Raw genomic sequence first — 15,190 nt, 5'->3', positions numbered from 1 at the left:
TTCAACAGATGATCCTGTGGATACTTAAGTATGTGGGCACCATGCTTCACTGAGCATGTTCTCCTTTGCCTTCCTCTCTCACCAACCTCTTGCCTTTTCACACAGAGTGATTATAGTTTTTCTGATGGGGACATGGACTTTTTTTTTTTTTGTGAGCAGCATTTCCTTGGAGTCTCGCCCACTCTACTAGCCTCCTAGCAGGAAGGCACAGCCAAGGCCTGTGTGCCGATGAGTGCATCTGTCACTAGGACCAGGGGCCCCTTGGGGGCAACTTGATGAAGAAGCCTAGTGGCTTTCTTCTTCCAAGTTAGGGGTGTGAACAGCCCCCAATCAGCATACAGTGCTAAGAACATGAAGCCCGCAGGCAGAAATAAAGCCCTTCTTCTGGCTTTGACACTTTCCTTAGCCAAACAATCATACTCATTTCTACCATTGTTTTTTTCCCAAAGAAGGACTCTTAGTCTACGGGCTTTTAGACTTTGGAAATCTCACAGCTTTTAAGGATCAGAAATTTGGGGGTGTATCTCTCTTACATATAGTTTACCAGAAATTTTTTTCTTTGTAACAAAATGTTTGGCTCCAGAAGTTCAGCACATTGGAGTTTGGTTGCCAAGAGCTAACCTGTCATGTGCTCCACCACCCTCCCCCATAGTGGATGCCAGGACAAGGGCTCAGTTCTGCTGCCCACTGCAGGCTCGGGCACTCCCCAAGCCTGGGTCTCGATGGGTCCGTGGGCTGCCAAGGCACAGCTGATGTCATCGAAGGAGTTACAGCTTGATGACAAGACAGATTGTGAACTTGTTGACTTAGCCACAAGTATCCTAAAGGAAAGGAAGGGAGTAAGGCAGGGCCAGGACAGCAGACTCAGCACCCACTGCTCTTAGTTAGTGACCAAGGGCTGCCATGGCAACAGAGCAACAGTGGGAGGAAGGCCAGTGGCTCCTGAGAAAGACCCAGTTGATTGGGCAAACACAATCAAGGTATATGCGAGCCGGCCATCAGATCAGTGCAACTTGACAAGTGAGGTGAAAATTATTTTTTAAAAAGACACTTTGTCTTTCTGGAGAACTGCTTGGGTTTCTTCCTGGGTGTGACTAGAACTCCAGTCACTGTATGACTAATGAGCATATAAAATTAAGTGTTCCCAAGTAACAGAACATCCTTGCTCTTTGCTACGCCTAAGCATGATGGGAGCAGGGAGGGACAACCAGAAGCTACAGTGGTGAGGACACCTTGAAAGACCCATAAACACTTGCAAGACAATGGCACTTTGTAGGTGTACACAGCCAGGTAGGGTTTCTCTACTTCCCGGTGCCCAAGGACAACAGCCTTTCCTCCATCAACACTGAGCACTTTGCTTCTGGGTTACAAGTTCCCCTAACGAGAACGACCAGCTTTCTGCCCAGGCTGCTGTGGCCTGTACTTCCCTTTCACCCTAGGCAACACCTCAGGTTCTGAACGCCCACCTAGCTGGCTTCCCCTTAGCACCCCGTGGCACTGGAGTCTTCTGTCTGAAATAGGTCCACATTAGCAGCAGCTCCCTGTTTCTCTCTCTGCCCAGTGCACCGTGGGCATCCTCTGCCTCACCTGTGTGCAGGGTTCACTTTTCTGCTACTTGCCGGCTCTCCTGTTATTTCCCACCTCGTGCTTTTCTTTTCAGCTGAACCTTATTCACAGTGAAATCAGTAATTTAGCCGGCTTTGAGGTGGAGGCCATAATCAATCCTACCAATGCTGACATTGACCTTAAAGATGACCTAGGTAATTGGGGATGGGGTTTGGCACTACCAGCCGTCAGATGAGAATTTATGGAACCCAGAATTTAGGCTTTTCATTTGCCTAGACTTACGCATGGTCAAGGCAAATCCCAGTCCTTGATGGCACTTAATTATAGACCTTGCTTATTGACTCACTCTAGACCACTCCAAATGGAGGCAGTCTCTTAAGTCTCATTGAGTGTGATTGGCTACTTTCCCTGAATTGCAGATATATCACCGTCTAAATTCTCTTCCATAATGATCAAACTGACTGCTGGTTTCTTGGGAGGGATTTTTAAATGTGTGGTTTTTATTCCTTTCTTTTTTTCCTATTTATTTGTTTGTTTATTTTTAAGCTGAAAAAAAAATCTCAGGAAACGACAAAACAATAGTTTCTCCATTTAAGCTTTGGTTAGCATGACACTCAAAGTGTATAAAGGAAATCAAGCTGGATTTTATATCACGGAGCTGTACTTTATTCATAAGCAGATTTACCAGCTCCTGTCCTTCAGCCTTTTCTTCCATGTGTGTGACTGACGGCCACCTGCATGTGCTGTGTGGCTGGAGGATGTTAGTCAGAAGGGCAAACTCCCTTTCTGAGTTTGTCCCATGCAGGGTAGGGCAGACATTGAGCACAAGGTGAAAGTTTCCCTCAGGTGGCCCATCATTTCACGAGAGGACTGTCCACGCCAGGCATGATAAGTGCCCCTGTGGGACACAGGCTTGCCAGCTGCCCCAGGGCCTGGGCCATTCTGAGCGTGTCCACAGTGTATTCTCTGCATCTGCTCCCAACCGCAGTTGCTTTTTTCCTGACAGGACGGAGCCCACGTCCACCCACACAGGCCACATCAGTGAGCTCAAAACAGAGACTGGAGCTCGGACGTGCCCTGGTTGGAGTTTGTTTTCCACCTGCTTTATCCAGATGCCACCTATAAAACAAAAGGGCAGAGGCTATCAGTGGTACCGATTCCGTCCCAGTTGTGTTGAAAGGATCTGCTGGGAAAAGAGAAAAGCCTGGGAAAATACTTCCACCCATTCAGGGGGAAAGTACACCCTGTTCGTGTATCTGTGCTGCTTTCTGAGCTGTCATTTGAAGGGAGGCAAAAAGGATAAACCAACGCCTGCAAGTTGACTGCGATAGACGAATGGAGAAACTCATTGTTGTGGTTGGCCTGACAGTTCACATTTTTTCAAAGCAGATGCCATGTCTCTGTAGCCTTCTCAGTGGGGTGCCAGCGTTGTGCAGGCTTCTGCAGGGTGAAGTGGGGCATTTGTTGTTTTATTTCTTTTAATCTTTGGAAATGATCTCATATGTGTGTGTTCTCTTTTTTTGGACTTGTCATTCAAATGTTTAATTTAAACATGTCCCATTTGATATTCCTCCTCCTGTCCTCACTCCCATCCACATGTGCGCACACTGCGTGGACTGATTGCCCCTTGGGCTCATATGTTGGAATCGACCAGGTAGGCCAGCCCTGCCATTGGGGCGTTAGTAAATGTGCCTGTGCGTGGGTCTCGGTCCAACACAGTTGATCTACATCTGTTTACCTGTTATAGTTGCAAGTTGTTCAGGCTGACATTGCCTCGATCGACAGTGATGCTGTCGTTCACCCGACAAACACTGACTTCTACATCGGTGGTGAAGTAGGTAATGCCGAGCTGGGTGCTGCCGAGCGTGTGTGTGTGCATGGTCAGTCGGCCGCGCAGACAGCTTGATCCTTTGACAGCTACGCAGGCTGCATTCATTTCGCACTTCCAGCCGTCCTGACCTCCCGGGGCCTTCGTCCCTGGCTCATGAACTGGAGAAGCACAGCCGGCCATCAGCCGGGCGCACCTTGCGGCTGCCCCTCGGGCGCTTCTGGTTTGGAAACTGGCTCAGCAGCAACGTTTCTTTCTCTGCCTCATGAGGCGCAGCTTTGTTGGAGACTGGGTTCCCCGAGGTTTCAGTTACAGGCAGGTGGGGCCCCATCCATGCCCTCAACAGGACAGACAGACTCCTGCGCACAAGGCTCTGTGGCCACCCAGCTTTCACATGTCAGAAGCCCACCCTCTTACCAATGGCCTCACAGCTCAGACACACAGGGACTTTCTAAATGTGTTCCTGTGTGGGCGGTTTCAGTCAGGTTGGAGCTGTAGTCTGTAAGCTGTCCTTGAACAGCACTTGGGAGGCACTGTCCCAGGTGCTTCCTGGGTCTCCCCAGGCAGCAGGCGCCCTGCTGTGAGTAGTCCGGGATGCTGGGTATAACTAAAGTGAGGCCACAGGGGCACTGGGGCCTGCAGCCTTACAGTGTGCGTTCCCCAGCAAGGAGGAACTTGAATCCTAGCTTCACTGTCTACTGTTACGGGACCTGGCCAAGACGTGCAGTTCCGCCACACCTCAGTTCTCAACCTGGGAATGGGGATAATGTAAGGAAAGGCAGAGCACTTTATGTGGGGGCTAGGTCCTGGGCTGTGCTTGCTCTTGGCCTCACTACAGTGTGCATCTGTGATTCGACACAGATGTGCTCAGCCTGAGCATTGTTCTGTGTGTGGACCCAAAGAGAACGAAGACGTTCCTAGTCAGCACCAAGTCCTGTAATCTTAAAGGTGAGGTGAGGGGTTCCGCAGAAAGACTTCCCCGAGTCCTGGGCGCAAGTAACTTAGGACTAGACTGCCCAGCTTGGCTTAGGCACTCTCAGAGCCTGCTGCCACAGCTGCCTCAGACATTGCAATTTGGGCTGATGACTCTGCTGAGCATTTTGGATTTCAGACATGATGGAAAGCAGGAAGTTGCTAAGTGTGCCATGCCAAAATGAAGCCAGGCAGCAGGCAATGAAACTCCTCCTAGGAAGGCAGCTTAGGAAAGAGGTTTCCTTTCTCAACTCAATAAAAACTTGATGTGCAGGAAGTACCTATTTGGATAAAGTAAATAAACGAACAGCACAGGCCTGTCCTGTGAGCTGGGAATGACTAAGGCCTGCTCATCCTAGCATCCAGGGTATTGGATGGAGTGGGGATTATGAAGCTCCCTAGGCAAAGTGTCTCACTCAGGCCCGGGGAGCTGCCCTCTCTGTGAAAGGCTCCTGTTTAACAGAACTGGCCACAGGGGAAGAGAGAGATTTTGAGACGGTTGCAACCAGCTAGGGAGTGACTGGTGGAGCCAGCTGTGGCCCCACACAAAGCCCAGTCCTCCCCACACCAGGCCTAGGCTTGTAGGGTAATGACAGCCCGACACTCTACCCTGAGGCGTGCAGACATTGCTGTCTTCTGTGGCCAGTGTGGGCCAGAGAGTGTGAACAAGGATGTGCCACATGTCCCTGTCACAGCTAGAAACCTCAGGAGGAGGAAGGAAGGTACCGGGGAAATCCAGTCTTCCAAAGCCCGCCTCTGCTTTCTCTGCCTGGAGATCCAGACCAAACTAGTGCTGCCCTCAGATACCTGTACAATCCCAAAACAGTGATAATCCAGATTCACACGTGGCCTCAATTGGCTCCAGCTCCCACTCCGGTGTGAGAGAAGGGAAAAGAGGAAGCTAGGAGGAAACGGCTATACTTTGCATTTTCGGTGTGAATTCCTGAGTCCGGAGACTGCTGGAAGAAGGGATTCGAGTGCAGGAATGCTTAGCCCAGTGATTAACTTTACCATCAAAAGTTCTTTCTAACAGTGAAATAGACCACAGGCTGAGCCTGACATTTGTCCAAGCCTAAATTTTTGCTTAGGCTGTTTCGAACACTGATACTTATGCCTGCTTTCTAAGCATGAGATAATGTTCTCGTTCTCATGGGGGTAACACATGTTTATGCTTGGGGGCAAATCAGCCGATTGCTTTATGATTAACCCTGAAGTTGAGCCTAAAAAGCAAGAGCCTTACATTAAGAGTGTTGACAATATGGTTGAAAATGGGCCTGTTTCTTGTTAAAAAGTACACGTGTGTCTACATGGACATGTGCATACGTCTGTGTGTGTAGGAGTCCAGTCCTGACTAGGTTGATTGCCTGCGACCTACGATTCAGTTTTTAAGTCTGAGAAATGCATTAAGTGTATTTTTTAGCTTGCACTTTCACTTCTAATTAAACAAATATTTAAGTATAAGTAAAAATTTTAAAGTAAACACTCTTCCTAAGCTTACACACCTTTAATTATAAAGCAGCCTATTTTCTTTGGAAACATATCTTAAAAGGGACTCAGTGATGTCCATAAGAGAAGTGCCGTGCCGGCTTTTTTTTTTCATTGAGCCTCTATCGGGGTCTCACATCTGGGCCATATCTTTATCTGTGTGGAATGGGGCCTTGCGGCCCAGAGCATCCCCTGAGACGCACAGGGAGTCGGCTGCCACTCTGGCGCTGAAGCTTGCCATAGACACGCAACAACAGCAGGTGCAAGTCTCTGGAGATGACTTTGGCATAGAATGCTGACCCAGCTTTCACGGAGGTAAAGGCAGAAGAGCGTGCTGAGCTGTGGAGAACAGGATCCCACCACAGGAACCCAAGGCCCAGGCCTCTCTTACCCGAGGACCTCTCCTGAGATGGGCTGCTCACCATGCTCCCCCATGCACCGCGCACTGTCTGAGGTGACAGTAATGGCTCAGTCCCTGCCAGTAGCCCTGGCTCTGTCTTAACCATGACCATGTCCAGGGGCTTGCCTTTTGCTTCCAGACACTTCCTGGGGTTAGTTCACCTCTGAGGAGCATGCATGCACATAGGACCTGGGCTACTACATCAGTAGACCTTGGCCAACCCAGGTACACTTAGACTCTCCAAGATAAATGGTGACTCTTAAGGGGAGCATTTCACCCTCTTTGAGGAAAAGGACTTTTAAAAAAATGCACAGAACTGAGGAACCAGAGCTTAAGGAAGAATAGGACTCTGTTCTGGCCAGACATGACAAACTGCTGTTGCCACAGCTCAGACTGCTGCCTGTGGCCTACACGAGCTTTGGAGCCCAAAGTTCTCACAGGTGCTGGTCTTCTTGGCTCTCATAGCCAGTATCCTAGTTTCAGAAAGGCCCTTTAAAAATCGGGTCGTAAGCAGACAGCCATCCTTTTCCAAGCCTTGTGCAAACCAGTTCATCTTTAAGCTCTGCTTCTGATGTTGCCCTCCTTTCCCTAAAACAATTCTGAATCATTAATGTTATTAAGAAAATATTGTCTGAGACCATTTTTTTTCTTTTCTTTTTCCTTTTCTTTATTTAATTCACCTATGACACCAAAGCTGCAAAATAGGAACTAAGCATGTAGCGCTGGCCCAGAGGTGGCCAGATGGGAACACTTTCTCCTTGGCATTCTTCCAGGAGTGCTGGCTGCTCAGTAGGAGGAGTGAGTGCTACTCCTGCACATTCCTCCTTACTTGGGGATTCTCCCTAAGAAAAGAAAGCCTGGGTAGGCTCACTGGAAGCCAGTGCCACCTGCTTTTGCAGGCCCAGTGAAAGCATGAAGGCCAGGCTTGCGTGCCAAGGACACATGCCTCCTTCACGTCTCTGGCATTCCCACCTGAGTCACCCCCAGAGAGGGGGCAGCCTAGGGAACCAGAAAGAACAGTAGTGACTAGTGACCACTGGCTGAGGGTAAATCTTTCTAGGTTTTCCCTCCCTGACCAGCCAAGGCGTAGATCCTGTTTTGCAGCCTTATGAAAATATAGCTGCTCAGACCACTTAAAGTATGTAATCACGTGACATGTTGAGTGTCTGTGTGCCACAGGCAGGGTGGCACTCTGACCCTGCCCTGCCCTTGCCTAGGAAACACGCTGGAGAAGAAAGGTGGCAAGGAGTTTGTAGAAGCTGTTCTGGAACTTCGAAAAAAGAATGGGCCCTTGGAAGTAGCTGGAGGTAAGGTGGGGAGTATGCTGTATTCTGTGGTGTGGCTGGCGCATCAAGGGGAGGAGCTGAGGGCTGAGGGCAGATAGTGGTGCCGATGTGCCTGCAAGGTGGAAGAGCCAAGCGCTGGGCCGCTTAGAACACAGCTCACGCGTAGTCAGCAGAGCTAAAGGCTCATGAACACCACCTTGACAATTTAAAATTCACTCAGTCGCTCCGTCTGTCTGGTGTCTTCATCTCAAATTCAGAGGATTTGTAGAAACAGTGTGATGGAGCTGAGATCTGAGAACAGTTGAGGGGAGACTGAGCTACCTGCAAGCCTGTGGGGAGCCTTCTTCAGCTAGCTGTGCTTTTAATGGGAAACATAAACACCCATGTTTTGTGTGCCACGGCCGCCATTCTTAGTTGGAGAGGGAAGAACAAGACTAGGGATGCCGATGGGGCCGTGCTAAAATCTGGAAGTAGGGTTCAAGTTTGGGAATCTTAGGGGCGAGCAGGCTTGAAGGACAGGGCTTCCCAAGTTCATCAAGTGGGGGGGCACCTGCTCTGCATGAAGAAAGACCCTCCCTTCCTCATTTCAGGCTCTGCCTTTTTCTTTCTTACTCTGTAATCCCGGATGGTCATTTTGTCTTAAAAATAAATCTTCACTAAATGTGGCCATTAGTAATTATATATAATGTGCACACAGGTCCTCTCAGGAAAGACAGCTGGTCCTGCCCAGAGATGAAATGTTACTTGTATCCTGGGCCCGTATCAGGGTCGTTTAACAATGAAATATGAACTTTGACCCATGGTATGCCTTCTCTTTTCCTACAGGGAAAAGAGCACCAATTGGAAAGCTCTGGGCAGTTTCACCCACGGCCAGCCTTGTGCAAGGGTGGGCAGAGAAAGATGATTAGCTCTCCAGCAGGCTGCTGGCCGCTCCCACCTGCCCCACCCGTAGGCCCGCTAGTGACCTTAGGCACGTGATGTGGTCTGATGGGAGGCAGCCTGGTATGACCGGAGCGAAGACCATGGGAAAGGCTGTTAGATTCAGTGTGGTTCAAATGATTCTTGCTTGTTTTAATAACATTTCTTTCTTTCTTTTTTTTTTTTTTTTTTTTTTTTTTTTTTTTTTTTTTTTTTTTTTTGTCTTGATTCTAAGCTATTTTAAGATTTTGTTGTTGTTACCCAAGCTGGTCTCAAACTTCTGGGCTCTCGAGTGCCGGGGTTCCACCTGGCTTACAACACTTTGAAGAGAGTGAGGAGAGCAAAGCCTATGCCTGGCCAGAGTTAGTCTGTTTATGGGTTTTATTCCGGCCCTTTCCCACTCAGTTGATCGCCAACTTCAAATGCTCCGAACCATAGCCCTCACGTCAGCCCTTTACCCCAGAGCATGTGAATGCAGCGAACACAGTCCTTCAGCTGTCAATGGCACCATAGACAGTGTCCCAGTACCTCACCTTAATGATACCCCTGGGGTAATGCCAACCACTCAACAAAACAGGTTTTGACCCTCAGGCAAAACTGAGAGCCTGAGTGTCTTCCTGTAGCAGTTCCTGTAGTCCCCAGAACTGCTCCAGGAGACGGGCAGGCTGCTTCCAGCTCAGGCCTGTGACAGAGCTGAGGCTGTGCCCTTAGATTTGACGAGGGCCAAGCAGACAGTCATGGAGATGTGTGGCTGGAAGCACATCCTGCAGGGAAGGGAAGAGTTACTCCCTAAAGAGCCAGTCTTGTTTTGTCATCGTGGGCAGGGTCAGGTCACATAATCGGGCTGCCACTCTTTTGAAGCCTCGCTGTCCGAGGCTGCCTTGACTTGTGTGTGGGGAGTTAGAGGTCCACCATAGTTAGCCACTAATTAACATCCAGTGGAACTGGTGTGTAAGGCCACACACTCTCAAGAGCCCACTGTCCTTCTGAGGCAGAGGGCTACCCTGACATTCTGCTGCAGCTCCTGGCAGCAGTGAACTGAACGCCACCGTCTCAGTGGGGAGATGCTTGAGGGTAGTTCCAGCTCAAGTTGGTGGTGGAGCCATGGCATGGAGGCAACTGCAGCTTCCTTGGACACAGGCCACCGAGGTGGCTAGGGTTCACGACAGAGCAGGAGAGAGGGTGTGAGTTTGGCCTCCTGTGACGTGTGCTTCTCCCTGTCCCTTTTAGCCGCTGTGAGCGCAGGCCACGGCCTGCCCGCCAAGTTTGTGATCCACTGCAACAGCCCAGTGTGGGGCGCAGACAAGTGTGAAGAGCTTCTAGAAAAGACAGTGAAAAACTGCCTGGCTCTAGCTGATGACAGGAAGCTGAAATCGATCGCCTTCCCATCCATCGGCAGTGGCAGGTACGGGCACGGGAGTGCAGCTGTGTCAGTCGTGGTGTATTTTCTGCAGTCACGGCCCCCACATACAGAGCTGTCGCTGCATGCAAGCCCTGCTGAGGCTGCCTGCAAGCGTTGCTTCTGCCAGAAGCCCAGTCCAAAGAATGCCAAGGTAAATAGCCGTGCGCCGGGGCTAGAGAGTCTGCTTAGCTGTCAGGAGCACCTCTGCCCTCCCAGAGTTGCTAGCATCCACACTGGGAGGCTTACAACCGCCTGTAACTCAGGCTCCAGAGCAGTGCACTCTTGGCCTCTGCAGGCACCCGCAGGCACCTACAGACAGTAGCATACACAGGCATATGTACACATACATTTTGCGGGCACCTATGTACAATAGCATACACAGGCATCTGTACACACAAGTTTTTAAAAATCATTAAAAGCATATGGTGGGATAGTGAAGAGTTAGAATGATCTAACTCTGACCACAAGGGTCACCACAGAGGGGTCTAGAGACGTCAGAGGCTCTTACAGGGTCACTAAGATTCAGGTGGGTTCAAACAGAAGCGGGAACGCAGGGGCAGTGCAAGAAGGACCTTAGCAATCTTTGGGCAAAGCTCTTGTCTAAGCTCGGGTTTCTATCGTTGTGAAGAAACACCATGACCACGGCAACTCTGATGAAGACAAACATTTGGCTGGCGCTGGCTCACAGTTGCAGAGGGTTAGTCCATTATCCTTATATCGGGAAGCATGGAGATGCGCGGGCAGACACGGTGCTGGCGAATGAGCCGAGAGTCCCACATCTGGAGCAGCAGGAAGGGAATGACACTGGGCCTGGCTTGAGCCTCTGAAACCTCGAAGCCCACCCCCAGGGACATACCGCCTCCAAGACCACAGCTTCTGTTAGTGACACTCGCCGTGAGCCTGTGAGGGCCATTTTTATTAAAACTACCACATTCCGCTTCCTGATCCCCACAGGTTTGCAGCCATATCACAGTGCAGAAATACGCTCAGCCCAACTTCAAAAATCTCCATAGTCTATCAGTCTCCACCCTGTTTAAAAGTCCAAAGTCCTGGCTGAGACACATGCAGTCTCTTAACTGTAATCTCCCAGCAAAAGCAAAATCAAAAGGCAGATCACATACTTCCAACATACAATGCCACGGGGGAACGCCTTATCATTCGGAAAGAGAGCATGGAGAGGAGAAACTGACCCAGAGCAAGACCAAAATGCAGTCGGGCAGACGCCACGCTGCATCTCTATATCTGATGTCAAAGTGCTCTTCATCGCCCCAGTTCCTTCCGAGTTGTGACCGCAACTCACTTCTGAGTCTTGGGCTGGCTCCATCCCCTCAGCAGGTATCCTAGGGTTCTTGGTGGTCCAGGCCACCTTCACAGCTTCACAAAATGGCCTCTGCAGGCCTCCGTGCAGGAGCACCCTGCCACATGCCTGGCCCCAGTGACTTTCCTTAGTCCCAGAGGGAGGTTCCATAACCCCTTTCTTGTGTCCTTGACTCTAAAGCCAGAACCATCTGCAAGTTCTGTTGCTTGCCGCCCCTGGAACACAGCCCCCTCATTTAATTACATCTTCTCCAGCTTCCCATTTTCAGGGGTTTCCTTCACTGCCAGACGAGGCTGGCCTTGAACTCAGAGATCTGCCTGCCTCTGCCTCTGGAATGCTGGAATTAAAGTTGTACATCACCGCACCCAGCCCTAAGCCCTAAGCTTTTCTTTAATTCCTTTTCACAAGTGGGAAGCTGGGCCGGGTGGGGTCTTGCTCTGACGTCACCACTCCCTTTATTCCACTCAGCATCAGGCTTTTCCTTCATCTGTTTACACTTTCTGGTGTCTTTTGTATTTTCTTTTGCTCAGCTTGCTCCTTTTCATTAAAGGTCTGCATAAGTGCGGCCAGTGATAACCCAGCCACACTGTCAATACCAGGCTGCCTGGGAAACTCCTCTGCCAAGTATGTCAATCCATAATTCCTCAGTTTAGCCCTAGGCAGACTTTTTTTGGACAAGAGCAGAAAGTAGCCTTATTGTTCACCAAAATACTACAAAAACAATCTCTAGGCCACATACTAAAATTCTTCTCTTCTGAAACCTCTTGAGCCAGGCTCCCACAGTTCAAATCACCCTCACCACCCCTGTCTTCCATGTTTCTACTAGAATGGCCCATTTAGCCCCTACCTAGAGCTTTCAGCTGCTTTTCTAATCCAAAGTCCCCATTCTGCCAAGAAGCTGCTGCCTGGTCAGGCCTATCACAGCAATACCTCAGTTCCTGTACCAACTTCTGTGTTAGCTAGGGTTTCTACTGCTGTGAAGAGACACTTGTGACCACAGCAACTCTTACAAAGAAAAACATTTAACTGGGGCTGGATTACAGTTTCAGGAGTTTAATCCAGAGTGTGGCAGTGCACAGGCAGACATAGTGCTGGAGAAGGAGCTGAGAGTCCTACATCTTGATTGGCAGCATCAGGAAGAGAGAGAGAGACACACTGGGCCTGGCTTGAGCTTCTGAAACCTCAAAACCCACTCCAAGGGACACAGTTCCTTCAACAAGGCCACGCCTTCTAATGGTGATCCCTGTGAGCCTGTGGGGGCCATTTTTACTCAGACCACCACAGCCCTCAACCCCTTGCTCTTTTCTTCCCCAGAATGCTTTCCCTCCCTTCCCATGGCTATAGGAGAGCCAAGGGCCTGTTGCTGTGGATACAATACAAGGTGGGACTGAATGAAAAGATCAACAGGCAAGCACTTAGGGCTAGGCCCTCCCCAGCCTTAGCCCATCATGTACTCTGGGTGGACTTAGGAGCCCTTCTCACAGAACCAAGGCAGTCAGAGGACTGTGTGGTCCTTCAGCTGAGTGTAGAGGTCAGACCCCACACTCCTCTGGTCTCTTTGGGCAGCCCTGAGCTCACTGAAATCAAGTGCTGGCAGAGAAGGGACCCTCACTGTGGAAAGCACCTCAAGGCCCTTTCCAAAGGTGAGGGAGTGCTCTGCGGCTCCACTGTGTGGTGGGGCAGGGCTGCCTCAGAGAGCGCTAGAGAGCGCCTGCGCTGTGCCGCCAGCCTGGGAGGCTCAGGTTCCGGCTGAAGCATGGTGAGGGCACCTCAGAGGCTCTAGCTGTCCGCAACTGAGATCTCCAGAAGCCACCTGGGTGTCTGTACTAACAGGTGGTGTGTCCAGATGGGCCACCTGCCTTCCCTAGGAAGCTCATCCTAGTTCTGAGACCTCTGTTCTTCCTTTACCCTAGGCAGGATGAGTAAGGCCAGGGATTGGCTGAGCTCATAGTGTGCTGTCCCTCCAGGCTGTCTCAGCCCTGTGGGTTAAAGCAGCCTTCAGCCCTCGCAAGAACTATGGAGAGCAGAGGCCCCTTTTGGGCCACACTGATGTCTCACACATTCAGTGGTCCATCTCTGGCTGTTGCTGTTTCTCTGCAGCCGTTAGCTCCTCCCCACCATGATGGCAGATGGAGCCCATTCATGGAGCCCACGGCCAGGAGCTGTGGCAGATTCTCCCTTTCTCCCCAGCCTACAGTGTTGAACACCAAGGGCTCCTTTTTCAGAGGCCCTCCAGTCCCCAGTGCTGTTCTCATAGTCTTCCTTCGACCTCTGGATGAAGGCTCAAAACTAGGCCCAATACCTTATAGATGAGCTTGAAGGATTCCTGAGCAAAAGATAACAGTCACACCTGTCCTGTGCCTGTAGCTTGCTCACACCTGCCAGCACATAGCAGGAGCTCAGCCCAGCAGCATAGGAGAGCCAGGATTCCTGGGCAAATGTAGTGGTGGCTGTGTCCACTCTAGCCTTGTATCAGCACCATGTGTAGTCCAGTGTAATGGCTGACCTGCAATAGCAGCTCTCGGAAGACTGAACGGGAGGATGGTTGCAAGGTTCAGACCCTACTTTGTTTCATGAGCACACAACAGAGTTGAACCTTCCCAATACCCTTCCAGTGCAAAGACAAGTGTCTGGTCAAACCACAGAATCTGTCATAGGTGCCAGGATTCCTCCCAGAGTAGGTTCACAACAGTTTAACAGTGTTTTTGGATTAGAGCTTAGACAGCCATACTTATTGCTTCTACTTCCCATAGAAGGTCTGTTCTTTAGCATTGTGTTGCTGTGTAACCTCTGATAAATGAATCAGTCTCTCTGTTCTGAGCCTTCCTTAATAAGCGAGACCATGAGCTCTACCCTTCTTCACAGATGGTTCTGAGGCTCAGTTAATTAATGCCTCGGATGCGCTTTGATCTGCCCTGATGAAAGTTGCTTCTGCAGAGCAAGGCAATAGCACCCTTTATTGCAGGTAATAATTTCACGCTCTTTCATATGGCGATTGGGAAATTCTTAATTGAAGCATAAAAGTAATTCTCGTAAAAGAACATCTGTTATTACAAACTTATTTACATTTTTCATGGAGTAAAAGTTTTTAAAAATAATCAATGGGAAGCTTTTAAAGGGCAGAACGCCAAAGGCAGCACATGTGCCTGCTCCCCTGGCCACATCTGTCAGGCAGACCTCGTCCCACAGCCACACAGACAGCTGCCCTTGCTCTCATGGGGAAAGAATGGGACTATGTCAGGCCAGCCAGTAAATCACAGGGACTAAGCGGGAAACAAAACGGCTTGTTTGTGCCATCTCTGGCACAAGAATCGAGGTGGGATGCAAACAGTGATGAGCTGGGAACGCTTTCCTCAGAGAGGCTGGTGATGGCCCAAAGGGATGCCGGCCTGCTCCTGCCACCCTAGGGCTTGAGCAGGAGGCAGAGAGGACCCTCCATAGAACTCTGGCCTCTGTACAGTATCAGCACACACCTCAGTGCCGATGCCTCTTGGGGCAGTACACAGGGACTCACCAGCGTGGGGCTGGGACTAAACCTTTCTTAGCCCATGGTTTTCAAACATTTGTGGGTTTGAAAATGCACGGAGCCCTAGGTGCTGCCAGCCATTTTATCTCTACTGCCACTTAGCAATACTGAGGGGTGACCCTGGTAAATCCATTCAGAGGTGAGCTAAGGTATACATCAACGTCACACAGATCATCCTTGGCAGACCTAGAGTTTGCTTCCAGAGCCCTGCGCTCCCCAGCTCATGCTGTCAGGCAGACTGGCCTCGCTGCGTGCCTAGGACCCCTCAAAGTGTGGCATACCTCAGCATTGCCTGAGCTGCTAGGGCAGGACAGTGGCCATCTGTACCCGAACCCACAGTGAGGGCCTCTGGGCTTGCAGTAATGGCATACAGCTGTTTGGAAGTCTGGGAGGGAGAGGCTGTTCCCTGCTGCTGACCTCTGTGGTAAACAGAGCCACTGCCCTCCTCTGAATGTTTCCTTCTTTGACTCCAGTGCTCTTGGCTTCTCC

At 50.3% G+C, this 15,190-nt stretch overlaps 1 protein-coding gene across 4 annotated transcripts in view; it reads left to right on the top strand.

The window, feature by feature from the left end:
- Nucleotides 1-15,190, top strand: part of LOC129692845 (core histone macro-H2A.1) — a 63,463-nt gene that overhangs the window by 42,061 nt on the left and 6,212 nt on the right. For 2 of the 4 annotated variants that reach the window (XM_055629367.1, XM_055629366.1), the window contains exons 6-8: nucleotides 3,314-3,404; nucleotides 7,469-7,558; nucleotides 9,686-9,860. In XM_055629367.1, coding sequence (XP_055485342.1) covers nucleotides 3,314-3,404; nucleotides 7,469-7,558; nucleotides 9,686-9,860 — 356 coding nt within the window. Of the gene's footprint in view, nucleotides 1-1,660; nucleotides 1,761-3,313; nucleotides 3,405-7,468; nucleotides 7,559-9,685; nucleotides 9,861-15,190 lie in introns of all 4 variants that reach the window. The other 2 variants (XM_055629364.1, XM_055629365.1) reach the window with 1 other exon arrangement.

The sequence above is a fragment of the Psammomys obesus genome, unplaced genomic scaffold (assembly GCF_907164565.1).
Source record: "Psammomys obesus unplaced genomic scaffold, mPsaObe1.curated_primary_1811, whole genome shotgun sequence".
In the NCBI taxonomy this organism is placed as follows: Eukaryota; Metazoa; Chordata; class Mammalia; order Rodentia; family Muridae; genus Psammomys; species Psammomys obesus.
The sequence above is the reverse complement of the archived record's forward strand: the minus strand, read 5'-3'. Positions and strand labels throughout refer to the sequence as shown.